Raw genomic sequence first — 25958 nt, forward strand, 5'->3', positions numbered from 1 at the left:
GTTGAGTGATGGGGGGGAAATGGTGGTTCTCTGGCCCAAATGGCTAGTTAGTGGCACTGTGTCCTCTTCACAGGCTCAAGTGTATCTATGTATAATTTGTGGATTGGGACACCCCCATTCCCCTCCACAAGAAACATGTCCCTGTTGTAATGTTTATCACTTTCCCCCAGGGATCCAAGGGTTCACTTGTTTGATTTTGAATCCAAGAAAAAGTGGAATTCTAAACCACACCAGAAAAAGTTAAAAGCTGTCCCTCCCTGAAAAGGCTCCCTAGTCTTTTCAAGTATATATTATATTGAAAGTATATTTGGAATATTCCATTTTCATAAGAGTTCCAGCCAGGTTAACTGGTAGCAAAAGCTTAGGAATTGCTAGCCACAGAGTCACAATTTTCAGTACTGCCTCAGAATGGGATGACTCCTAAGAGAAAGGCAAGCAATCTTGGTCAACAGGTTGCTTTTAAACTTTCCCACCCTCCCTCCCTGGTGACAAAATTATGAAGGAAGCATGCTAAAACCCCATGTCTATGATCTGATGGGTCAAATCCTTACAAAGGTTTTTGGACTTCATGAAATATGCTTTAGAAGTTCAGAACTGCAACCGAATATAGCAAGCTTAAACAGATTAATTTTATATTTCTACCCTAAAAGATGTCTTTCTATATTTTAAAGCAGGGGTCTCCAACCTTGGCCACTTTAAGCCTGGTGGACTTCAATTCCCAGAATTCTGGCAGTTGAAGTCCGCCAGGCTTAAAGTGGCCAAGGTTGGAGACCCCTGTTTTAAAGGATGCAGTCTGAACTCAGAAAAACACTTTGTTACATTGGTAATTTAAGATTCACTGGATGATGGGTAAAGAAGCATCAGATTACTTCAATGAACTTTCAACATCACAATATGCTAACTCAGCAATTGATGACAATAAACATGACAACATAGGTGGAGTTAAGTGGGCCTTAATTCACTGGGATAAATACTTGACAATCTATACTAACACAAAGATCCATTTCTAGAGGGAATCTAGACCAGGATCCCATAGCAAGGAACTCTCCAAAACATCTTAAATTCAATTTCCATAATCTAAGGATTATGGGAGTTGAAGTCCATCTCAAATGGAGGGCACTAAAATGGGGAATACCAGGCAAAAGGGTTACAGAAATAAATGAAAAGGAACGACCTAGTTTCACAAATACTTGAGAAAACCTTTGGGTCAGTTAATTGCAACATTGCCCTAGAAATCAACCTCAATGAACTGGACATTTGCAACTAATTGCAACCGTTTTGTTTCTAGTAATCCATACAGTTTTTTCACAGATACAAAAAAAATCCTCCCTTTTCATTAAAATTCCATATTCATTAAAATTCTATGGGTGTCAAATTCACATCCTCATGGCAGCATCACGTGACGTATGGGAACTCCCCCCCTTCACTAAATCGGGCGTGGGCAACATGTGACCCATCTGGCCCGTGGGCCACAAGTTTGACAGCCCTGATCTATCATTACTATTTTAAAATGTCTAAGTTTCACAGGCACTAGCACTAAGTTTCCAGCTTTCTAGAGTGCAAGGGTAGAAAAAAATAGATGCTTCTTTGTATATTTAGATTTTTACTCCCATATTTCTCTAAGATCACAAACAGGCTAAACTTACAATAACTCTTTTTTTTTTTTTTTAACCAAATAATCAGCAGTGGTAAACATCTGCAGTGACATATTTGAAATGAAACACTCCAGATTTTTAAATTCAGATACAAGAGTTTGAGGGCTACGAATTTAGCATCTTTGAAATCTGAACCCTCCCCTCAACTCCAAAGCAATACTTTAGATTTCTGGTTTCACAAGAGGACCTCAATGTCAGAAACTGTTATTTAAAAACATCAGTTTGAAAGTTGGTCATTTCGGGGTTTCAATTTGAATTAATCTTAACATTACTATTTAAGGCACAGTGTAACCTGTATTAACATTTGATTTTTGATCCCTCAAAAATTTTAGTAACTACTGTAAATACATCTACTAGTTCAGGAAAAGATAGGGAATTTGCATTCTTTTGCCTTCAAATAAAGACAACAATATGAAAATCTTACCTGTTGTTTTTCAAAGCACAACCCACTGTAGCACAACGCTCCTGCTGTAATTCTAATCCAACCTTTTTCAATCTGGTTCTCTCCCCAGCCATGTGTTAGATTTTAGACCTCCAAATTCCTTAGCCAGTGGACTGGGGCAGGCTATTCTGATCAAAAGAGAAAAGGGTCCCTAGAAGACACTCATTCTGCAAAAGTAGAACCCCAAATGATATTAATCAGCTCTATCCTAAAACTTAGGCTGGGGAGGAGCCCTTCTAAACTTAATTCTCTCAAAGAAAGGCTTAAATACAAAACCTTTCTCCAGTTTGAATGACTTCATCATAAAATATTCCTATTTTAGGTCTGCAAACAGGAACCACACCAGGCTGACCTGATTTGGGGAACTGCAGTATAATTAAAACAGTAAATTTTTGCAACAACATATGCAAATCCACTGTTGCTTAAAAAAACCTGCCAAATTATTGCTTTTTTACTGTGGACTTAAGAAGGTCATGTCATCTGGCTCTCATACGGCGGAGCAATGGGCATCACATCAGAGACGTTTTTTAAGAAATGGTCATATAAGTGAAAGCATTAACTTATGCCAGTAAAAGATGCCTTGACCAACTGAGGTGAAAATCAAAATACATTCAGAATTCTAAATATATTGATGGAGAAATGGCTGATTCTTTGGATCCAGAAAGGAGAACAAAATCAGTAATTTTATCCATCTCTTTGGCTCTGATACAACACTGGACTTTGAACTGCATGTTTTCATTTTCCCTTTTACAGCCCCTAGGGAAGCACTTTGCATTTCTATTGAGTATTTTAAAGCTGCATGATACCTTCTATTGTTTTGGATCAGCAGACAGTAAACAACAAAATCATGCCTCAATCATCTACATGTTTAAAAAAAATATCCAGGATAATTTTTATCAAGGGAAATTGAATAACATTATTTCAAATTTCATTTTCTACTAGTTTGGCTTAAGGCTGCATATTCCAGATCAAAACTAAGTAAAATTTGATCTTCAAACGTTGGATTTTGTCATGGGTATAAAATGATCAAATGCATATCTCCACAACCATTTTCTAAAATGTTAAAAAGATACCTGTACCAAATTAAATTTAGGCATCATTTTCAAGATCTGAAACTTCACCCAGGCCACTACATTTTTATATATCTTTGCTAATATGAACAATTAGGATTTTAAAAAAAAATCAAAATGACTTATATTCAATCCCACATTCCATACTTCCATAGAACCACAGTTCAGAACTCTGATATTTTTCTATTACTTGCAAAATGAACTAGTTTACACCTGAGACTCATTAATTTCTGCAACCCAGACAGACCATAAAACCACATGGATTCTGCAGGGCTTCAGAAATGGGGGTTGGACCAGAATGGTTTTTTTGAACCGTAACAATATAGTCAATCAAACCCTGATCCTATTCCCAAAAGCTCCCTCTTCTGAAGCACTGGAAATAGAGTTAGAAAATGAAGACGATAGAAAACTAGGCAGCCTTATCTGCCCCTAAACTGTGAGATACTATAGCAAATAATCTGTATGTTAAGAAATCTGCATAATTGACTAACATAAGCAAGCAGATCTCTAGCTCTGGAATTAGATGTCAGAACTGGCTAAGATTTAGCTGCTCAGACATTTCTGTTATTCTTAGTATAGAATCTTGCCTCCATGAATACTGTCAAACTAAAGTTGACACAAAGGAAGATGTCGAACTATTCATCAAAGTTCACTTGGGATCCCATTCCAAATTGAAGAGTTAAACAACCTGCATCAGGAAATATTGTGGCGGTGACATGAAAGTCTTTATGTTTCCCATCCTTCATCCTGGGAAGAGAAGGGCACTTCCTTGTTAGGCCCAGATTAGAGTGCATTTCACAATGGAGAGCTCTTCAAATTGTTTCAACTGAGACTGAGGCTAGGATATCACCAGAAAAAGTAGATTTCCCCCAATCTTTTTTGATGTGTGATTTAAAGTTCTGTCTTATTCTGCTATCATAACAAAGAAATAAAGGCATGAATCTTAAGGCCATTGTAGAAAAATTCAGACCTGGATTCCACATTTAGCGAAAGATAATAGCTGCAAATATTTATGCTGGATCTTCCTTGCAAGAAGTAGAGACGTACATGTCCCTTCCAAATGCCATCCGATGCTTGACGCTGGAAGTCCATAACCTTGGGATTAATATCTGCTATTATAACTCTAGATATAGGATGCTACCTAGATACCAAGGCTAAAAGAACTGTATTCTAAATGGTACGTTGGGATTTGTTTATTCGTTTTGCTTACTGGACAACTGGGTTTTGAAGCTTTCTTGCAAAAGAAAGTTGAACATTTAAGATGTTATTTAGGGACTGCAACAGGATGTAATATGAAATATTTTTTTTTAAAAAGGAAAAGATTTTATTTTTGTTTTGGGGGAAAGCTTGTAAGATGTTCTCTAAATGTATGGTTCTCAGTAGTACTGCTATCTTTAAACAAGATGATTCTCTTTGTTAACTCTTGAGCAAGTACTTCAGAACAGAAAAGACACCAATTAGTCAGTTCTTCACAATTTACCTAGCAGAACAAAAACTTTCTCTTTTCAATGTTTAGAATGTCAACCCAATTAGAATTACTAGTTTTTGCAGCTGAAAAGTGTACTGCTTTGACTATTAAAAAACATCTGATTTTTCCAAAATTTACCTACCAGAAATACTTTTTAAAAATCAAGTTATTCTTAATATTCAAACTCTGTATCACAAACTACTTTAAATAGCAGCTTTTTGTTTTCTAAAATAGAGTCTACTTCCCATATTCCCCATCTACAACTATGATAGTTTTCAAACAAAAATGCTCTCCCACTCTTTAGACTACTCTAGCTATTTCCCCAAAGTTGAAATCAACTCTTTCCTTTGGCTGTTGTCAAGTTCTTGACCACAAGGGACAATCTTTTTCAGGTGCTACCTCCCTTCTGGCAACCATGGATCATTTCCAAAGATCCTCTCTTAGAGCAATGTAAGAAATTTCCCATCTCAATGAGTTTGAGTCAACAGCTGCAGAGCAAAAATAGCCAACTGGTTACAGATAAGATTCCAAAAATTGTCTGAAGCAAACAGTTCCAATCTTTTGATGAGAGTGATCTGGCAGCTAAACTGGGAGAAGGGAGATCAGGACTTCCTACTTTGGGTTCTGGTAGGTGAATAACTCAAGGGAATGGAGCCAGCTGTAGAAATAAAACACCCTGTTTCAGATTTTAAATCCATTTTAAACTACCCTTTTATACATTTGCAGAAAATAAGGGAAATAAATTTGTAAAAAATCTGGATAATACCCTCCCCCCCTTTTTAACACAATCCTAATTTTCTTATGCAGTAATTGAAATTGCATACATTCAATTTAGTTATCCTGACTTATTGCCCAATAATCACTCCCTAAAGGATCTATGGTCACAGCTATCAACATTTATCTTGTGGCAATTAATTTCATATAATTACTCAGCACTATTAAGAATATTTTTCTGATTTTGGTTTGGAGTGGAATCAGCCATTGTTCCACGCAGTGATTTAATCATGTGCCCTCTGCTGGGGGAAGCAGAAAGGGAAGACAAATTAAAAATCAAAACACATTTTAGATTACTCAAGTCATCTGAGGTACATGTCATAGAAGTTGTAAGAAACTAGAAAGAAACATGCATTGCAGCTGGAAAACTGGTTTAAAAATTCTTTCCAACAAAATGTTCAGCCTGTTCTATTTCCTCTCCCAAATTATGTGATTTTTAAAAACGTTGTACTGCCTGCTCTATATTAACATTCTGCATTTGAAATCTGCTTCAGTATACAACATTTCTAATGAATATACCAAGTTTCCAAAAATCAAGGCTTTCAGATTCTACAAGATAATCTGCAAGGATAGGTGCAATTCAACTTAAGACAACCCAAAAGGATAGGGAAATGGGAGAGGAACTTGTGTATACAGTGGAGTTTAGCTACACTACTGAAAACGTCGACCAACTGTTTTCAGAAAGTCTTTGAAAACTTTTCCCATTATCACCAGCATAAGAATTGGTAGCAGATTGTGCAAAGCCTGGGGGTGGGCAGGGTGATTTCTAAAAGGCCCGATTCATCCTAGATTCCCAGATTGTGTACTGAACTTGTAGGATTCCCATGGAAGAGAAGAATAAAAGATCACCAGCTGAGCAACTGCAATCAACCTCCCCCAACCCCAATGTCACCTTTTAATGACAAGAGGTATAATCCCACCCACCCATCCAGTTTCTGGGTAAGATTGATATCTCTGCAGCCTCACCCCATGACTTCCCCATTTGGATGGCTATCCACCCCCACATTTTTATAGCCCCAGCTATCTCCAGCCATTTGTTCACAGTCTTGGAATTGTAACAGTAAGTGTTTGTCTGTTTAAGGATAAGAAGTGTTCTGTCTGGTATCAGGAGGCCTGCTTCATCTACTGCCGCAACCTGAGGATAGGACCTAATTGCTGGCAACTGGCGAAGCAGACCTTTAATTCATTAAACGCGTAGCGCTTTGGAACGCAAGTTGTCTCCCGGGAACATTTTTACCCCTTCCGGGCTTGTAGCATTCATATTTATATATAGCTCTATTCTTGTTATATATAAATATAATCTCTCTCTCTCTTTCATATATAATAAAAAGTACACGCCAACTGCTATATGCATCTTGTGTATAATTTGCAGTGGTGGTACTACTCTTTCTCTCTTAAAAATCATTGTCTCTCATACACATCCCTTAATTCATACCAACATCACCATCCCTCAAAGCAATACTGCTATTTGGCCTGATGGTGGGGGAGTTGGCAAGAAATTAAACAAGGCAGGCAGGAAAAATCTGCCCCATTTTAAAGTAAAACCTTCCTGGCTTTTTCTTCCTTTAAAAATATCCCCCTTCCCAAAATCCAGAATTCATAATTCTCGCACCCTAAAAAGTCTTCCCCCTATAAAATTAAAAAACAAAAATAAATTCAAATAAACTTAAAAAATTGCCGCCTTTCTGGATCCGATTGGCACAGTGGCAAATTTGAGGGGCAGAATGCAAAAAGGCTGATGTTATCCTCCAAAGCAGGGGCAAGAGTCCCAGCCGGCTGCTTGACCTCACAGTATTATATCTGCTGTAAGTGGAGCAATTCGATTAATTAGCCCAATGTTGTAATGTGAGCTATCAAGACAGCAATCTTCCTGTCCCTGCCCTGCCTAGCTAATAATTCCATTCCAGCACTTGATTGCATTTACATTCTAGCCAGCGTGTTGAAGGGCTGAATTTCCCCATCCTTTCCTTGGCAGGTCAAAACCTTCTCTCTTGTCATCCCACCCCACCCCCCATTTGCCAGCCAATTGGACCCACAGCGGCATCTATTCACTCCTCTTTCTGCAGAGCTGGGAAGGGAAGTTTGTTCTCCGGGCACCGTTCAGAGTCCCCACCCAGCGTCCCGAAAAAGGGGCTTTTGTTATTGCATGAGTCAGTGTCTCTTGCTAAGGCACAAGGTGATGCGGCTGAAGGACATGCTCCAACAGTGGGATCTTCGTTGGCTCTAGAGGGGGGGCCTCCATCTCCATTCAACTGGGACTGGGGTCGGCTGCAGCTGCTGCTGCTGCTGTTGCTGCCGAACTCGGACGTCTTTGCAGTTCCATCAGTCAAGTTCTGTCAAACACAAAGGATAGCTTTAGAGAAAGATCAGGAAGCAGAAGACTCAAAGCCTGCCATAAAAGATTAAAAACACAGCTGAAAGAGCTGAAATCTCCAAATGTCATAGGATTTTGTTTTTTTTTTTCTGAATAGTTTCAGGCAGCTTACAAAATATATACTGTATATATTTCAAGAGATTTTACAATCTTGGATTATTTTGGCTGATTATATTTGTTACGCATTAACATCAGAGTTCTGCAGAGATTCTTCTTACGGAATCCTGATTGCCCTGGTGTCAGCAATCGCTGTGCAGCTGACCTTTGTTGTATGCATTTGAACATTTTCAAAGGTCATTCCTTCTTTAAGGATCTGCTGCATAGTGGATGAGATGGACAGAACTCAGTATGGATCAATCAGCAAAAGAGGAAAACTCTTTACTTAAAACTACAATAAAGTGAATTTCCACAATCCTTAGGGAGACATACTTGCTTGTTTACTTTCTTGTTTCCTTTGGGAATTTTTCCAGGGCCATCACGGCCACGGCTGCAGAAAAGGGGAAAAAAAAAAAAGCTGAAACTTCAAGTTCACTGGTAGAAAAGATAGTTTATTTATTTATTGGGTGTACACTGCTTTATCACTCAGGCATTTTATGAACAAGATCAAAATAATTAGAACATCCAACAGTATTTAGGATAGTTTAATCTCTTCACAATAAATTTCCTGTGCTAAAAAATACAGCTACTTCTAAAGAGCCTTTCACTCAGGATATATATAAATTGTGGTCAGATAAAGATGCTTTTCACATTAAACAATTTTCAGGAAGCAATTGAAACACAGATAAAAGTTTGTAAAGATCATGGTCCTTTATGTGCAGTATGTATTTGTCAGAGTCTCAGAAGATTGACATTACATATAAATATTAAACATGAACAACTATATTTCATTTGATGTTTTCCTTTCCATTAGTTATCATCCATCAGGTGGGAAACAGAGTCAACTGAAAGTTGAAATTGCCATTTAGCCTACCTTGAACTGTTTCCATCAAATCTGGTCATTATAGGAAAAATGTATCTTTAAGAAACAATGCTTTAATTTGCTGTTCTCCTTTCCCATCTCCACTCTTTCTCCTTTTAGCTCTGTTGAAGTAATAATAATCCCAGAGCAAAATATCCAAGCAAGCACTTGTAGCCTGTGGTTAAGATGCCCTAGCACAGGGCTGTCAAACTCACGGCCCACAAGTCGGATGCATCACGTGCTGGCCACACCCCCGCCTGGTTTAGCGACGAGGGGGGAAATCCCGATACGTCACATGACGCCATCGTGATGATGCAAGTTTGACACCCCTGTCCTATCATTTCTACAGGTTATAAGAAATGAAGGGAGAATCTGGCAGCAACTAATCAAAGCCATTCTATCATGCTACTTACCCTTTCCCTGGGCCTCCAACTGATACCACCTGCATGCCAAAGGAGCCCTGTCCCCGAGAAGGTTTGCTCCCAGCCCACTGCCCCACCACCATCCCAGCAATTTCCAATTTGCCTCCTTGTGGTGGGATTGGATGAAGTCCTGGAGAGAAAAAGCATAGTCAGTAAGAGGAAAGATACAAAAGGAAAGGGGGACATCGGATTAACTTTAGCCACGATCTAGGGTTCGTAACTCAAATTTATTGTTGGAAAATACAGGGAAGGGGGAAAGCATGTGCGCACATGTTTTTGTTGGTTAATTGTACATTAGGTTGCATCCTTTCAACATTAAAAATACAACTATGAGCTGGAAGTCACGAGATAATTAGCATTTAACATTCCCAAGAATTCCATGCCAAGGTGGCACTGTACTAAGACTCTTAATATTGGTACTATAAAACTCATTGTTTAGAACTTTAACTCTACACTCAAAAAATAGGAATCACATAAATGTGAATTAAGTGTCTAGTAGAAGCATCTAGACCAGGGGTTGCCAACCTTTTGGACCTCAGGGACCACCAAACTCATAATTTTAGATCCCAGGGACCACTAACTGGTTCTGTGGGTGTGGCCTAATTTGTGGGTGTGGCTTGGTGGTCATGTGACTGGCTGGGCATGGCTTGTATGTAAATATTATAAATATTTATATAAATATTAAAAATTTTTATTAAAAAAGAGCAACTTTTACCCAAAAACAGGCAAAGCAGGCAGGCAGATTGAATTGCTCACAGAATCACAGATTCATTCAGAGATCTATCTATCTGCCACCGGCTAGCTCAGTCTGTCACATAAAATTTGCTTGCAAGCAAACTCACAAAATTAACTCACAACACGCATGTAAATATTGAATTTTTTATTTAAAAAAACAACTTTTACCCAAAATCAGGCAAAGCAGGCAGGCAGATTGAGTTGCTCACAGAATCACAGAATCATTCAGTGATCTATCTATCTGCCATCGGCTAGCTCAGTCTCTCAAATTTGCTTGCCGTGAGTCTGCACTGAATTTGCTTGCAAGCAAACCTTCAGTCCTAAGGGAGATTCGGCTGTACTTAAAAGCAGAGCCGAAGATCTAAAGACTAGCTAGAAAGCAAGAAATCCAGCCATTTCCCGCTTCCTAGCTAATCTAAATCTCCAGGCACAGCAGAACAGATGATGGTTAGAAAAGGGAAAAATAGAAATTTAGCAGGCAAGTTTGCCAGGTAACAAGTGAGTGGGCAGGGAGGGTTCCCGCGGGCCATGTGGGTGGCGCAGCCTTGTGTTTCTGCACAGCCTGGATTAATTGCTCTGGGGGTGAGATTTCTCTGCGGCCCACCAAAATTTTCTCACGGCCCACCAGTGGGCTGCGGCCCACCGGTTGGCGACCGCTGATATAGACCATGGTCATTTACCTGTGAAGCCTCTAGTCCTCCCAGGGGCTGCTGGTTGCATTGATCCAATAGCGCGAGGGTAAAGAGGCACTGGATAAAAAGGTGCTGCCATAGAGGGCATAAAGGGTGGAGGTGGGAGAAGAGGTGGAGGAGCCTGGCGATTGAAGTTGATGCCTTCCAGAATACTCTGCCTCATCTTCTCTACTTTAGACACCTGCTCGGTCTGACCAAGACCAAATAGAAACAGAACACACAGATTAGGTATTCAGTAGAATTCCGGGAAAATCTCCATATTCCTACGGTCTTTATCTAATATCCTCCAAAATCAAGGAAGTGCAACTGATGAGAAATCTAAAGGGCATGTTCCTTTGGCACAACTTGGGCAAAGTGCCAACAGCAAAAATCATACCACAAATTGACAGTAATTGGGATGATATATCCAGATAATATCAAATACCGCGACTCTCGCTTGAAATCAACAGGATTTGAACACGATTCACTTTATTTATTTATTTATTAAATTTATTTGCCGCCCATCTTGCCTTGGGACTGCTCTGGGCAGCCTACAACAATAAAAGAAAAAAAGATGATAAAAATGTAAAAATAACAATAGTAAAGGAATAAAACAATAAAAATAACGAAAGTAGAGAATATGAAATGAAAAAGTTGGGCGGAAGGAAAGCAGGAAGCACGGGGGAAGTGGGGTCAGAAAGTTAAGTCTAGTAACCACCTCCAGGGATGAAACCCCTCACTGGGACACACATACACCCAGGCCAACCAGCAGAGCCAGGTCTTCAGGCTCTTACACCCCAGGGGATAGGAAGCTCCAGAGGGTTGATGCTACTGCAGAGAAGGCTCTTCTGGATCTTATCAGTCGGAGTTTTTTGACCGACAGGATCCTCAACAGGCCTTCTCTGCTGGTCAGAGTTAGTTCAATCATCCTATACAATACACTCTCTAAAGCACAAGATAAATAAGATAGCTGGGCTATCAATTTGCTCCAAGGCTTATTCAGGACAGTAAGCCAAGGAGAATGACAGCACTGCACTTTTCCTGCTGTCTTTGTGTGCAGTCTAATAAAACACAAAGCGCACATTCAGCTATTGATGAAGGAGACAAAACTGAAAGAAAAAGTTATCTGGAATATCAGCAATTTGTAAAGGTGTTGTTTTTTTTAAAAAAATCATTTTATAAAGCAATTTGAGAGCAACATCTCTATCTTTGCTCAAATGGCTTCACTGTTGATTTTTGAGAGAGAAGAACATATAGTCAGCATTGGGACCCTCTCTTGCACATCAGAACACCTACGAATGAAAACCGGAAACAACCGCTGCCACAACTTCGTAAGTCAGAAGCAGAAACAACTGCTTGCTACGGGATGCTTACCTGGCCATCACAGAGGTCTATTAGAGGTGCCTTCTCTCGTATAGCTTTAATCAGTTTGCTTTGAAAGAGTTTCCCATCAAAGTAGATCCACGGGCAGCAATGCTCCCAGGGCACAGGCTGCCCACAAGCATCATTGGCAAAGAGGGCCGTGTCCACTCCACTCATAAACAGAGCAGCCAACTGAACTCCTCGGGGATCCAGTTTCTCAATCTGCAAGGAAAGCAACATCCCTTTACTCCTTCTCCTCTTCTTTCTGGCCTTCATGACCATGATCCAATTTAAGTGTCTTTATAAGGCAGGATACCGTAATACTACTACTTCAGTATTAAAGACAGAATATTAGAGAGGCAGCACAATCCGTGCCTCTGTTCCCTAGAATCATATTGTTAAAACAGAAAAGTATAAACTTCCAACTGAGCATCTATTTCACATAAGCAGGTTTGTCTATAATGGCCAACATCCATCCCAGAGACACTAAGTACTTATGTCATACGGAAGACAAACTACAATACACCACAGTGGCTATGGGTTAAACTGCTCACTTGCTCAAATCATAAGATTTACTGGTGTGAAGTATATTTTACCTCCAGGGAATGTTCAGCCAAGAGGGGTAAGAAAACAGCATTTATTTCAAGAAGATGCCTCCTAAGGCAGAGAGGTCACCTCCGTTCAATATTCCCACCCTTTCAGCATCTCCCAGACAACACCCGGGGCCATTTAGTTCCTCTGCACTGAACATGTACTTTGGAAGCACTTTCATTTTAGTACTTCTGCTCTTCTTCTTTAAAACTGGTCTAACTCCTCTTTCTATCCACCTTTAATAAGGCCGCACCCCATTTTGAGAGAGAAAGTGATCTAATACACCTGTTTAGAATAAGTACAAGGGATCTTCCAGTATCAAGGAGTCCCTTACAACTTTTATCTTGGAATTAAGGAGTAGGCTTTCTTCCAGGACCAATGGCACAGTACTGACCTTCAAACAGAACTTTTAAGTAAAGCAGGACTTGTGACAGTCAAAGAAAGAAGGGGTCGAGAAACATTTTTACTTCTACTAAAAATGTTACAGCATTTGTCCTGTAACATCTCAAAATACTGTCCTTAATACAGCTTTCTGGGTCTCCTTTAAGCAACCAGGCATCGAATGTAAGCATTCCAATATCATTTATGCAGATCTGTATTTCAGGTCTATGACAAAAAAGTACCCTGCAATATAGGAGATCTAGTGCATCCTAGTACAACCTTTCCCTTGTCCCCCACACCTTAGTTCTCTATGTGCAATGGAGCCTTTGTTTACAGACAAGCATTTCATCAAATGATCACACATTTGTGCAAATTTACCTGCTTTTTATCAGAACCGCTGAATTAGTAAGATGAAGTTTGAAAGGGTAGAACCTGGGAGGGTTGAGATACCAAAGCAGTAAACACAAGTAATGGAAGAAGTGAGCAAGGGATGCATGAACAAGCAGCTAACTCTATGCCTATGAAAATGTAAGAGGAATTTACCTTTCATTAGCAAGAACAAGACTTGGGCGCTCTTCTATTCTCGCCCCCATAGCTCTAACCTCACCTTCTCTCTTCTTTCCTATTCCCACTGGGAGGACTAATACAGGAGTGATAAATAACACCAACCTTCAATTCTTGAAGCTGATCTGGTTCATATAGCTGAGCAGACACAGCCTGGGCCAAGAAAGCATCCAATTCATGTCTGTGGAGGATCCGGCCTCCAGGCCACTGTATCATGTATCTTGAAAAAAGAATAATTCAAATAAAACCACAAAATACATTATTAAACAAGAATCAAAATTTAAAAGACTTTTTACTTTGGGATACTGCTGGGCCTTGGAGAAAATTATACCTGTTTTTTTTTTAAATGTTGAAATCTAGAATTTGTAGTTTGACCCAAAAAAAAAAAAAAAAGCATGAGTAGACAGATTCACTTAGCAAACATTATGAGCTGTAAAGCTAAAGAACTAAATGAAGTTTCACACTTCAGTAGTCACCATTTGCAGAACAAATATCCCAAATGTGTACCTCAGTAAATGGTCTGGATATTATTTGTCACCATGTTTAAAATCAGGAAATGATTCTAGATTGACTTGTAAACTTTGATAGGTTTATCTTCAAGTAACATACATCAGGAGATCACTAAACTCATAAATATAACAATAAACTTTCAAATGAAAGCTTATTGTTATATTTATCGGATAGATTTATATCCCAATATTTGCTCAGTATAGTATACCTAGCCCTTCCTCCTTCCATTTCCCCCCCACAACAAAAGGTTGATGAGGTGGGTTTGGCTGAGACACTGTGACTCACCTGAAAGTCACCCATTAAATTTCTGTGGCTCAGGAGGGATTAGAACATGGGTCCTTCCACTGCCAGTTCAACATCTGGACCACTGCATAATGCTTACCCTTTTATATTTTCAGATATTGTCATCTCACTCTTACCAACTACCTCCAATACACAACCAATTCCTGGATTTTTCAATAGTACAGATCTCTCACAGCTCTTCTTCATAGCTATATCCCACTGGTGCCAACCCTAGCACGCAATGTTACTTGCCACTCTTTTGACTTATCTCTTCAGGTATGCTCCACTCACCGTAATACACAACACATGAGCAGTAGGTGTGTGGGTACATTGGCAGGGTTGAGCATGCCAGGGGTGTCTGATTTCATACAAGCCAGAAATGCTCTCATACGCCGGTTCTTGTCTTCCACTGCTTTGCCCAGCCAGAGCTTCTTGAGGTTGGGACAAGTCCACTCCCGAAAAGCAAGAGCTGAGACCAACTCTGGAGTCTGAGGTGACTTCCCTTTGTACGCTGACCATTCCTTGACGATAACAGGATGAGCTATGTAGGGATGAATACCTGATTAGAATACATTACTTTCCCAGTTCATATAATAAGGAAACAAAACTCAGATATTTTAGGCCAGGTCTATTTCAATGAATGTACATTTACAGAAAAAATATATTACAAGCTCAAAATGTAAAACAGTGCTATGATTCCATTGTACATTTCAACGCAGTAGATAGAAATAAGAGGCCAAATGGTTGCATTTTGATGGAACTGATTCCCCAAACATAAGAGCACCTCATCCCCTGTCTTATGTTTGAATAACAGAATAATGGAGTTGGAAGGGACCTTGGAGGTCTTCTAGTGCAACCCCGCTTCTCAAGCAGGAAACCTTATAAAACGTTAAGTACAATGAACCCCAAAAGTTAATAGCCATGGCACCAAACAGTAATCCTAGCAATAGTCTTTCAAGTTGGACCAAAACTACCATGAAACAATGCATTCAATTCCATTATTGCAAGTCAGGAAAGGTATCATAATTAGACTGAAACCAAAAAAGATATCCACCAGAATCTACCGTACAAGGACACAATTTCTTTATCCAGCATCAAACATGGAAAGCAAAGTATCAGGGACTACTGAATGGTGAGTTCAATGTACATCATTTAGCTGCAAAAGATATTAACTGGGATTGGAAGCCATAAGGTAACACTAAAATATGAGAGGGTAATTAAAACACACCCGTTGGAATTGAACAAGGTAATTATAAGGTGCTGTATGGTGAGAAAGAGGGAGGGAAAAACATTTTCCTCACTGTATAAATATTATGAAGTATGTACAGTTGATTTATGCCATATAACAAAGTAATCACAATTGGAGTAAATGGCTCCATAAAAGGGAGAAGACATTATGAAACAAGACTGCCAGGGCATGAATTCCACAGCTATGTTGTAGGATTACAAACCATCACAAAGTGCTGCCTATATAATTATAAACAAGTTGCAGGGAAAAAAAGGTGGCGTGGCACCAGTCCCTGCCTGGGGGATGCCAATCAAAAGAAAATAGATAGAAACAGACAAAATAAGATGAGATTCATGTTCAGCACTAAATAAGTCGGCTAGGAAAGCAAAGCATGTACAATACATGTAAAGATCAATCATGATACTACCAAAATATACAGGAGGAGGCAGAACCTGGTCCCTGAGCCATTCATGATAAAATAACTGAAGAGAAGGCAGGTTAGTATCTGGCTCAGAGAGTATGGATGTGCACAAAACAAACGAAAGCTCTTTCTGTTTTAAAACAAAGCCGACTTACTTATTAGAAATGGCTTTTAAAAATCCCCATAGCAAACAACAGCCAACAGCAAGCATACTTTGCGGCTTGCCTGGTCAAAGCATCTCAGAAGGTCTAGCAAAGAAGCAATAGCAACAGATTTATCTCAACCCAATCCTTAAAAACACACAACACACACACACACACACACCCTTTCTCTCTCCCCTCCCTCCCTCCCTCTCTCTTTGACAATTAGCTTCACAACTCTTACTGCACCTATATAGTGTTATAGGAAAGCTACTGAATCAGGAAGTCTTGCCTTCAGAATATGCTCTGAAAAGTCTGTTAGGGATACACCCTAGCAGAATGTGCACGGCAGTCAGGCAGTCAGGCAAATATGTGAGATAAATGTTTTTGTAGCTTAAACTTAGTAAAACAGATACACTGTGCTAGTTAAATAGTTTATTCCAGTAAGAGTTTTAGCATAGTCAAACAGTCCATATATCATTCACTAGTTCAGTCCGTTCGGGGATTATTCAGTTGCAAAATCCATTGTCGAAAAAGAGGTTAGTAAACTTACAAATATCAGTCCAGTAATATATCTCCTCGCAGTAGAGATATAAAGAAGTCAAACCTCCTTTCTTCCTTCGACTTTCAAAAACTCAGCAGCAGGGAATACGCAGTTAGCAAACCATCAATCCAGCAATCCAGCAAACAAGTAGGTTCTCTTGCTCCCTCTTATGGCGGTTTTACAACCGCACCCAAAATTACATGCTTTGCAGTTTAAAGTGACACACACTTAAACTTACTATCATAGTTTATATATATTATTTTACCCAAACTACGTTAGGTAACCTTGTTATTCGTAACAAAGTCAACAAATAAAGCAACATAGCACTTCCATTTGGTAACTGGAAAGCCCAACAACGTAACAACACTATTTGAAATGCAGATACTCAATTTTACACATATGCATAGGGCAATCTATTTGAAAAAAGGACACCACATAGGGGCAAGGCTACATTACATCCCACAAACTCCATCATCCCATTTAAACACACTGGAGACTTATCCCAACCCTCAGACGGGCAGCACTAGACACTCAACTGACTCCCAGCTCTCATCTTCTCAGCTGCTTTGAGAAAAGGGGAGCAGGAATAGGATCTGTACCTGCAGTCTTATTAACCAAGCAAATCCCACCATGACAAGGTACATCCTTCTGAACTACCTAGCGTAGGTTCTGGGAATCTTGTCTCCCATATTTTTAACACTAAGCTCTAGAAACAGTGATCAGATTTACAAATTATACTAAAGCATGTCCAGTTTGCTTCATAAGCGGTAAACAAGAATGCAGCCCTTATGTCTCACTTAATAAACGGTGGCTAAGAGACATTACTATGATCTAGCACTAAATGAGAACTTAGGAAGTACACACATGTATAAAAGTCTGGAGAAGTTACCTACTTTCCACGGGAATGCGCTTGCGCACAGCCAGGCGTTCCATCCGCCGTTGTGTCTCAGCCACACTGAAGAGGACACCATATACATACTGCCGCGAGGCCCGGAAAAGGACAACTGCTGGCGGCAGTTCAGTGTTACATTCATCTTCAATGCACACAGGGACTTTGATCTCACCCTGGAATGAAATGAGAATCCTGGATCACTGATTCTCAAACAACCTGGTTGCACCTAGGACTCCTGCAAGCAAACCAATTAACAGACCCACAAAAGCTCACTGCCCACCTCACCTTGGTAAGGACGTGGTAGATGAAAGGGTACATAAGTCCCCGTCGATGCCTATGTTCAGCCACTCGAAGTACTTCTGGAGCAATAGGAGGCAAAGGCGGGGTGGTTATGTCCATGTGGTTGCGGGTTGCCATAGAGAGCAATGAAGGGATGTGGGCTTCAGGTCCACTCAAGGTCCTTTCTGAGTTGCCAGTGTTCCCAGGTGATTGTCCCCAGCCTTGATTCATTATCTTTTCACCCGCAGGATCCTCCCAGCCAGACTTGCGAGACACAGTTTCAGAAACATGGCTGGAGGAAGAAAAGGAAATACTGTCACCCTAGAATGGGATTAAAATCCAGGAATCTTGTTTCTTCCAATTGTGTGACAGTACAACTATTCAGAAGTCTCTCCTCTCATAGGACAAGGGTAGCATGTCTGAGGCCCGGCTAATTCTCCCCACTTTCCCCCATAAACTATCACAGTCACCCCAGGGTTTCTGAAGAAAGTCACAAGACTCCAATGAGTTACACTCACTTGGAATTGGCTCCATTGTGCTCTTCTCCATCAGAAGAGGAAGAGGGTGAAGATCCAGGCCCAGATGATGGGGAAGGTTTGGGACCCAGGTGATGGTTAGGAAACTTGGCGGGACAGTTATCATATGATACCGGCCAGTTGTTGAAGTGACCAGCCTTCAAGGCAGGATCTTCATGGAAGGGCATTGCGTCCGCCAGGCCATGAGGTGAGAAGAGAAAATTGGAACCAGGACCCGGAAGAAAAGACGAGGCGGCAGCAATGCCACCATGTGGACCAGGTGGCTGGTACTGCATCTTTGGCCCCATTTGGGGTGCAAACTGGAGATGGGAGCAAAGAGAAGGGGGGGAAAGAATGGCTGCAATCAAAAGTACTTATTCAAACCTAGGGAGGAGCCCAGTAGCACAGAAACTAAGCAAAGACCCTTAAACACTCAGAAGTTTTTGGATTAATTCTCTGGCATTTGTAATTAAAACAGGAACAGAGAGCACACAAGAGAAAAGAATTGTCTGAGGTCCTGAAGAACTGCTGTGAACCATAATAGTTAAGTACTGGACTAGTGAGATCAATGATCTAAATCAAAGACAAAAAAGCCTCCAATATACAGATAGGCCTTGGGTTACAATGGCAATTGGGACCAGAATTTCCATTGCTAAGTGATGTGATTGTAAAGTGTGATCTCATGTGACCGCATCATTTATCAACAACAATCCAAAACCACTAGAGAATATGCAGGCGGGGGGGTGGGGAGAGTGGGGGAGGACTTATTAGAGCATTATGCAAACATCCCTTCCAGCTTTTCCATTTGCTTGTAGGAAGTTGGCAGGGAATTTAGCACCATCGTAATTTGAGTGGTCATTAACTGAAGACTATCTGTGGTTCTGAAATTATTCTGTACTAGAGATCCTATTACATTTTTTTTACTCCTGACAACATTTACAAGTATTTAAGTGCTTACCTCCTACCAGAAACAGACAGAAAAAGTACATTCCACCCCCAGGAAAAATATTGAAATTCCACAGTCATATGTTTCAACTATCATGTGCTTATTATACACCAATGCCACATGCACAGCCATGGTATGGTTGGACTGTCACAGGGAACTCTTTGGAAAATGGTAGCAAAAGAAGTTATCTACAGATGCACAATAATTCATGAATTTGCTCACTACATTCAGATAATTCAGTTCTCCATAGCTGAGTTATATGCTTGTGCCCCCATGAGTGAAGCAAATTGATATAGTAGCATTTTAAATCTCTCTTCAGATCCAACTGCAAGGGGGATGCAATTTTCTGAATGATTCTTCATTCAGAAAATTGCATCCCCCTTGACTTTAACCTAAGCTTCCCCTTGATGCATTAATATCTTCTATGCAGTGGGGCCTTATAAAGGAAAAAAAAAGCATTCAGAAATACGATTTTTCCCACATACCAGCTGTCTGAAGGATGCAGGCCAAGTTCAGGTATCTCAATTTGTAGAGTATACATTCCATCTCCCTGTTGTAGCTTGGGCCTGAGAGGACCAACAGGGCTTTCTCTAACCCATCAAACATTGACCTTCTAGATGGACGCAGTAATGGAAATCTCACACTAAAATCTCACATCTGCCTAAAGCAATTCTGAGCACTTACCATAGCCTTCCCAGAAGGAAGTGATACCATTGGATTGCGATTCAGAGGTGGTGGCCCTCCAAAGTGATTAGGCCCAAATGCCGGGACTGAAACAAAGAATTGGACCCTTGTTATATTAAAAAATAATTGTCCAACATTACTATCAGGATACCCTGAACAAAGACCTCTGCCAATGCAGAAGTCCATTAAATTGGTGTGTAAATAAAAAAAAAAAAACTTCAGACAGAAGTTATGCATGGGAAATCATATCTTCATTGTCTGAAGCATAATCAGTCTTGCATTTTGCATTTTCTGTTTTTTAGAGTTGGTATCCATGGACAACTCTTTATACTTGGGCAACTTTACCCCCAAAAACCTGAGCTTCAGATTCTTGGGATAGGGTAGAGGATATCCTGAAGTCACTGTGAGTAATAGCAGGATGCAATTCTACTGGCTGTCCCACATGAAACTGAAATTAGAGTGAAGGGTGTTTTGTCCACCATTACCATTTATCCTTGAAGATCTTAGAAGTGCAGGATTAGAACATTATTTGGGAACTGTTTTAGGAGAGTGGCTCTCACACACGTGACCAAGTTTCCTAGCAAAGGATGATGTCAGAAACAGGACAAAAGCCGGATACAATGGAAACAATATGGACTAAAAAGGCAACTTCCAGTCACCGAATCCAACAGTAAATATCTAAGGGAGCATAAACTAGTGGTTAACCACCAAACCCCTGGTTGATTTTTAATAAGATGACAAAATTCTTCAAGATACTAGGGTCATTATAAAGAATACTGGATCAAGGGGCATTTGGGCCAATTATGTCTTAATTGCTTAAATATATTCTGTGTACAATCTTTTTGCATTGTAAAATTAAACACATAATAATGGACAGTAAGGACAACTATTAAGAATAGTGTACTATGATCTCTGAATGCAGGATCCAGGAGAGGCCCAGTAAGATTACCAGCATCTGGCTTGGAAAGGGGCTTTTGTGCCTTTAAGTAAACCATGAGACAAAGAACGAACAGAACTTCCAACTTGTTATGGCATTATTTTGAAGAAAGCATCCCAGACCTCTTCCAGCCACGTAGTTATTAAAAGGCACGAAAGCTCTCTTTGGGCCAAGAGAAGGTAATTTCAGAGTTAAATCCAGACCTGACCTCTCCCAGCAGAGGATGCTGTAAGGTATCAGGCAGGGCCTCACCTTCTTGGCCAGCGGGAGAAAACACGCTTGAGAGAGAGGTGAAGTTGACCAGCGTCGCCTGGATACTCACGAACATACGGGGACTGGCCGGCTGGTGTAGGAGGTGCTTTCATGGCCACTGAATAATATTCTACTGCTTTCTTGAAGCGTTCTATCTTATCTTCAGTCCTGGACTGGGGAGGAATGAGAAAGAAATGATGGAAATGACAGGGAAAAACGTGTGTAGCAACAACAGATTTAGCATGGAAATCCGACTATGGTTAGCTATATACTGTACACTACCGCTTCTATTCCTAATGTAATCACAAAATAAGATTTATATTTATTATAGAGCAGAAGGAAAGAACCTCAGGAAACTAGAAACTCATTAGTTTCTATCAAAAGTAAAAACACTGAAGTTGTCTGGCATCACATTGGCTTCTATTTGCTCTCTTTCTCTTTGCAACTTTTATACCATATAAATATTATTAAGCCTGATTCTAGTCTAGACCCATCTCACCTGGGAGTGTTTGAAGACATCTCTCCCTATTATATCCAGGCCAGAGGGACTTTTGATGGCACCAACGTATTCAGATACAGCCTTGATGACTACATCACAGGGTGGAAGGACCAACTGGTGGGCACGTACCTAGAACCAACAAGAAGCATGCAAGTAGACAAAAGTTTCAGTGAAGACAAAAGGCAGCACAGTAACAACTCTATAGTCTAAAGACCTGAACAACTACCATTAGTATAATTAGTGTGAAGAACAGAATAGGAAAATTCCCCCATCTCATCAGTGGATGAGGGCAAAAACGGGACGCATGGAGGCAAAAAACTATTTTTTTTTCTTGTTTTCCTCCTCTAAACCAAGTCTTATAGTCTGGTGCATCTTATAGTCCGAAAAATATGGTACTTTTAGCTCTACTTCTTCCTGAAATCTATTTTTAAGTATTACAGGAATCCTTCCATTTCTTTTCAGAACTGACAATTGTGACACTTCATTTACACATTTCACATAGAAAAAAAAAAAAACAATCTGGCTCCATTATCATCTCTTGTTGTATTTAAAGCGATCCTTCCATTTCAAAGTTACATTATTTGGGGGGAAACCCATAGTTTTCTTCAGGTGAACACAATATAAGAGCGCAATTGTTTCTTAGAACTGACTGCAAAATTTAGGGGTGTTCTTTCTTACTCCTCCCATTCAGATGACATTTCTGAAAGCCAGAGACAGAATCCAGACAACACTCAACTAGTTCTTTGGGCAATAACTCTGTAATTCTTTCAATTCCTGCCTTGCTGCCTCTTCAGTAGAGGACAAGGAGGGGTAGGGGTCACCTTAAGTGAAGCAAGCGGGTGGTCTGGTCCAAGAAGACTCCAATGGAAGGCGGCCAGGTCCTCATCTGGAAGAATGTGGTTCCCTGAGGGGGGGAAAGGCACAGTAATATACAATCAGCAACAACAGAATTCAACCCTCCCCTTTGCCCAAAATGAAAATAAGCAGAAAATATTATAGAATTTAATGTTTAGCAAATTATATTTTGCAAGAGGAGAAAAAATTTGAACTGTGCATAGTATATTGAGAATCCCAAATCTGAAACACTGCAAACAGAAAATCTGTACTCTTAATACTGAACTTCGGAGTACAGCAAAGTAATTGAATTATGTTATTGTAGTTGAAGCTGAAACTCTTATTTGATTCAGGCTGGTTAGTTGGTCTCCATAAAATGAGGCTCAATTTGAGATGTTTCAGATCATATTCTGCTTTCCAGATAGTGGCAAGAGACTCCTAGTCTCTAGACATATGTAACCCTCCTAGCCTGATTTATTTATTTATTTATTTAATTCCTAGTAATTATTCTAAACATTTTAAATAACAGCAAGAATTTAATGTATACTATATGCACCTAATCCAATAAAAAGATTGGAGTTAAGATCAGGGATTTTGCAAATGGGACATCCTTTTGCCCTTGAGAATATTCCAAGCCAGCTGCAGCCTATTTTTTTTTTATATCTGATGTGGAAAAAAAAGTTATGCTTTTTCACATAACATTAAGAAAAAAATAAAAATAAAAAAGCACGACACACACTGAAAAGCTGTGTCTTTGTAGTCACTGTAGCTTTTATAAACTATGGTTACCATGGACTATGATATAACATGATGTACATAAGGTTAACCAGTTTCAATTTACCCAGCAAGGCAGCAAATATAGGAAAACTGCTCAGCTTGAGACCCAGCTGCTTGGCCACCTCTTGCATGAGGAATTGGTTAGTGGTGAGGTTTTTGCCATTCCAGCTCAGCTTCAGGGCATGGGAACTATAGTAGGAGGGGATGTTGCAGAGAGCATATTCCGAGTCATGGGCAATTAGTCCATGAAAGCCATTCTCCCGAAAGAAAGATACGACTTCCTGATGATGGTCCTCCAGGCTCTGGAACACCTGAAAGGAGTAAAAGGACAAGGATGACTAAATTACAAGGGAAAATTTCTTTGCCTTAACTTATAATAAAGTGCTTGCTTTGAGATAATTCACTCATTGATTTTATCTTGTCCTGCTTCCCACCACTCTTCAGAAGATGTAAGATGTGGAACATGACATGGAACGCTCCAAAGGCCTTTACAGGAAAACACCTGGGGGCGTTATGGAAATATTTCAGTTTTGTGCTACTTTGCAAACTGTGGCTGAAGTGGGGTTCCATATAGTCTCATGTTAATTCAGACCAGCCATAGTACTAAAAACAGATGAATTGAAATGGTAGGAGAAAGAAAAGGGAGGTTCTACGATTTCACTCCATATTAGAAGCCATGATCATATTAGACAATAAGTATAAAATTAGATTTTTTTTACATGCTTTTCCCTGTGGATAAGAGAGGAAACCTAGGCACTGTATGACAGAAAAAAAAAAATCAAACAGGAAACAAAATAGATGTTCCTAGAAACCAAGGGGAATAGGAAATCATGATTATTTATATACTGTTTCAAATCAAGGTATTAAAATAGATTAATGTATAGTTCTGTTAATCGAATAAATTATAAACTCGAACAGATACTGTTCAATTCTTTATGATCAAATAGCATTTTTTAAAAAAGCTGAACAAATTCATGGTGGAAGGTTTTCCAAATTTTGAGGTAAATTAAGACTTCTGCCTTCATCTGAGCCTAGTAAGTTTAAGGAAACCTGCAGTCTTTTTGTTGTTGATATGCTGTCCTGGATGTTGAATAAGTGTTGCTATTTTGTGTGTTTAGAACTTTTTCTTTGTAGCAGATTATTTGTATGATGTATATTTGATGGGGTTGAAAATTAGTGCAACCATCAGAAATAAGCAACTGAAACACTGATATACATTATTTTTATGCTACCACCTTTTAGAATTATTCTTTTCTTCCTTAGTTAGTATAGGGGAGATACAGCCATTGAAAATGCCATAACTTTGGTTATAAGGTCTGTTGTAGCTAAATTATAGTCCTAGCTGAAAAAAGGTAAAATATCAGAATTTCATGAGAATCCTAAGAATGAAACTACAGAAGAACAAAAGACTGTGGATCTTAAAGTCATTATGGTCATAATAATGCTGAATATTACAGAATAAGGCTATGCTTCAGCTCAAAGTACATAAGCTTTTTCTTTAAGAACTTTAAAAAAGATTTAGAGGAACCAGAGGGGACATTTCTTCCAAAGGTTTTCAATAGTATAAGTCACTAGCCTGGCAGGTGTCTAAATTTCATAGTGCATATCTCATTTTCTAGCACTTTATGTTCACACACATTTCTTCCAGCTCCTTTAAAAGTACAACTTTTCCCACTGTCTACCCAGCTCACAGCATTGGAAACAAAACAGATCTTAAACTAAAGACAAAAAATTAAGACATAATATGCAAATCCCATGAAAGACTTCCAATTACAGATCTCTACTGTTCAGTACAGATTTGTACTGGTTTGGAATTCCTTAGAAACAAAATTTCAAATAAATAAGTACACATGTAAAGACAAATTTGTAAAAACTCTATTTCCTTTATTCTTCTACACATCTCTAAATACAGAAATCTGAGTCCAAAGAATTACCTCAGAGTCACTTGACGTGAATATACCTAATGGGTATTTTAATTTTCCTTCATTCCTTTTCCACATTCCCCAGTTTGAACAGTAGATACCATGGTACAGTGTAACAATGTGCTTTGAAAGTCCATTCTTTCTAGTACTGGTAGTCCTCAGCTTACAACCATTTGTTTACTGACAGTTTGAAGTTAGAGGCATTGAAAAGTGTGACTTATGACCATTTTTCATATTTATGACCACTGCAGCATCCCCATGATCACGTGATCAAAATTTGGATGCTTGGCAACTGGCATCTATTTCTGATAGTTGCTGTGTACCAGGGTCATTTGATCATCTTTTTTGACCCTCTGACAACCAAAATCAATGGGGAAGCAAGATTCATTTCACAAATGTGTTACTAAATTAAGAACTGCAATGATTCCCTTAACAACTGTGGTAAGGTCATAAAATGGAGCAAAATTCACTTAACTGTCTTGGCAACAGAAAATTTGGGCTCTATAGCGGTTGTAAGTTGCGGACTGCTTGTACCAAATCTATATCATATGGAGGTTGCTATTAACACAAGCCAAGAAATTATTTGTACATGTAGAATTGGTACTCTAGAAAAAAAAACTACAAACCCCTTAATCTGTGAAATATGCTATAACTAACATTAATTATCAGAATCTAAAAGAAATCAGTTCCTTCCCTTCACCAATTCACTAGAAATATATTTGAGTTGAATATATTTCCTCCTGATTTCAAGTGGAATAAAGCGTGGAATAAACACGTTTCAGTAAAAAGTGGTTCAATTAACCAGAATATACCCAATATTTTAAAATGC

The 25958-nt window shown here is 39.4% G+C and overlaps 1 protein-coding gene across 2 annotated transcripts in view; it reads right to left on the reverse strand.

The window, feature by feature from the left end:
• Nucleotides 1-4345: 4345 nt before the first annotated feature.
• The window catches only part of FAM120C (family with sequence similarity 120 member C), a 30270-nt gene continuing 8657 nt past the window's right edge, over nucleotides 4346-25958 (reverse strand). For both annotated transcript variants that reach the window (XM_087956771.1, XM_026676282.2), the window contains exons 2-16: nucleotides 23272-23518; nucleotides 22418-22500; nucleotides 21597-21725; nucleotides 21168-21270; nucleotides 19909-19994; nucleotides 18282-18598; nucleotides 17770-18055; nucleotides 17486-17657; nucleotides 14551-14800; nucleotides 13573-13687; nucleotides 11944-12153; nucleotides 10579-10780; nucleotides 9155-9293; nucleotides 8213-8270; nucleotides 4346-7742 (exon numbers count right to left, since the gene is read on the reverse strand). In XM_087956771.1, coding sequence (XP_087812897.1) covers nucleotides 7458-7742; nucleotides 8213-8270; nucleotides 9155-9293; nucleotides 10579-10780; nucleotides 11944-12153; nucleotides 13573-13687; nucleotides 14551-14800; nucleotides 17486-17657; nucleotides 17770-18055; nucleotides 18282-18598; nucleotides 19909-19994; nucleotides 21168-21270; nucleotides 21597-21725; nucleotides 22418-22500; nucleotides 23272-23518 — 2682 coding nt within the window. In that variant the 3' untranslated portion in view covers nucleotides 4346-7457. The remainder of the gene's footprint in view (nucleotides 7743-8212; nucleotides 8271-9154; nucleotides 9294-10578; nucleotides 10781-11943; nucleotides 12154-13572; nucleotides 13688-14550; nucleotides 14801-17485; nucleotides 17658-17769; nucleotides 18056-18281; nucleotides 18599-19908; nucleotides 19995-21167; nucleotides 21271-21596; nucleotides 21726-22417; nucleotides 22501-23271; nucleotides 23519-25958) is intronic.

The sequence above is a fragment of the Notechis scutatus genome, chromosome 2, assembly GCF_049901735.1.
Source record: "Notechis scutatus isolate UNSWTSFEM ecotype Mainland chromosome 2, rNotScu1.2, whole genome shotgun sequence".
NCBI classification, from domain to species: Eukaryota; Metazoa; Chordata; class Lepidosauria; order Squamata; family Elapidae; genus Notechis; species Notechis scutatus.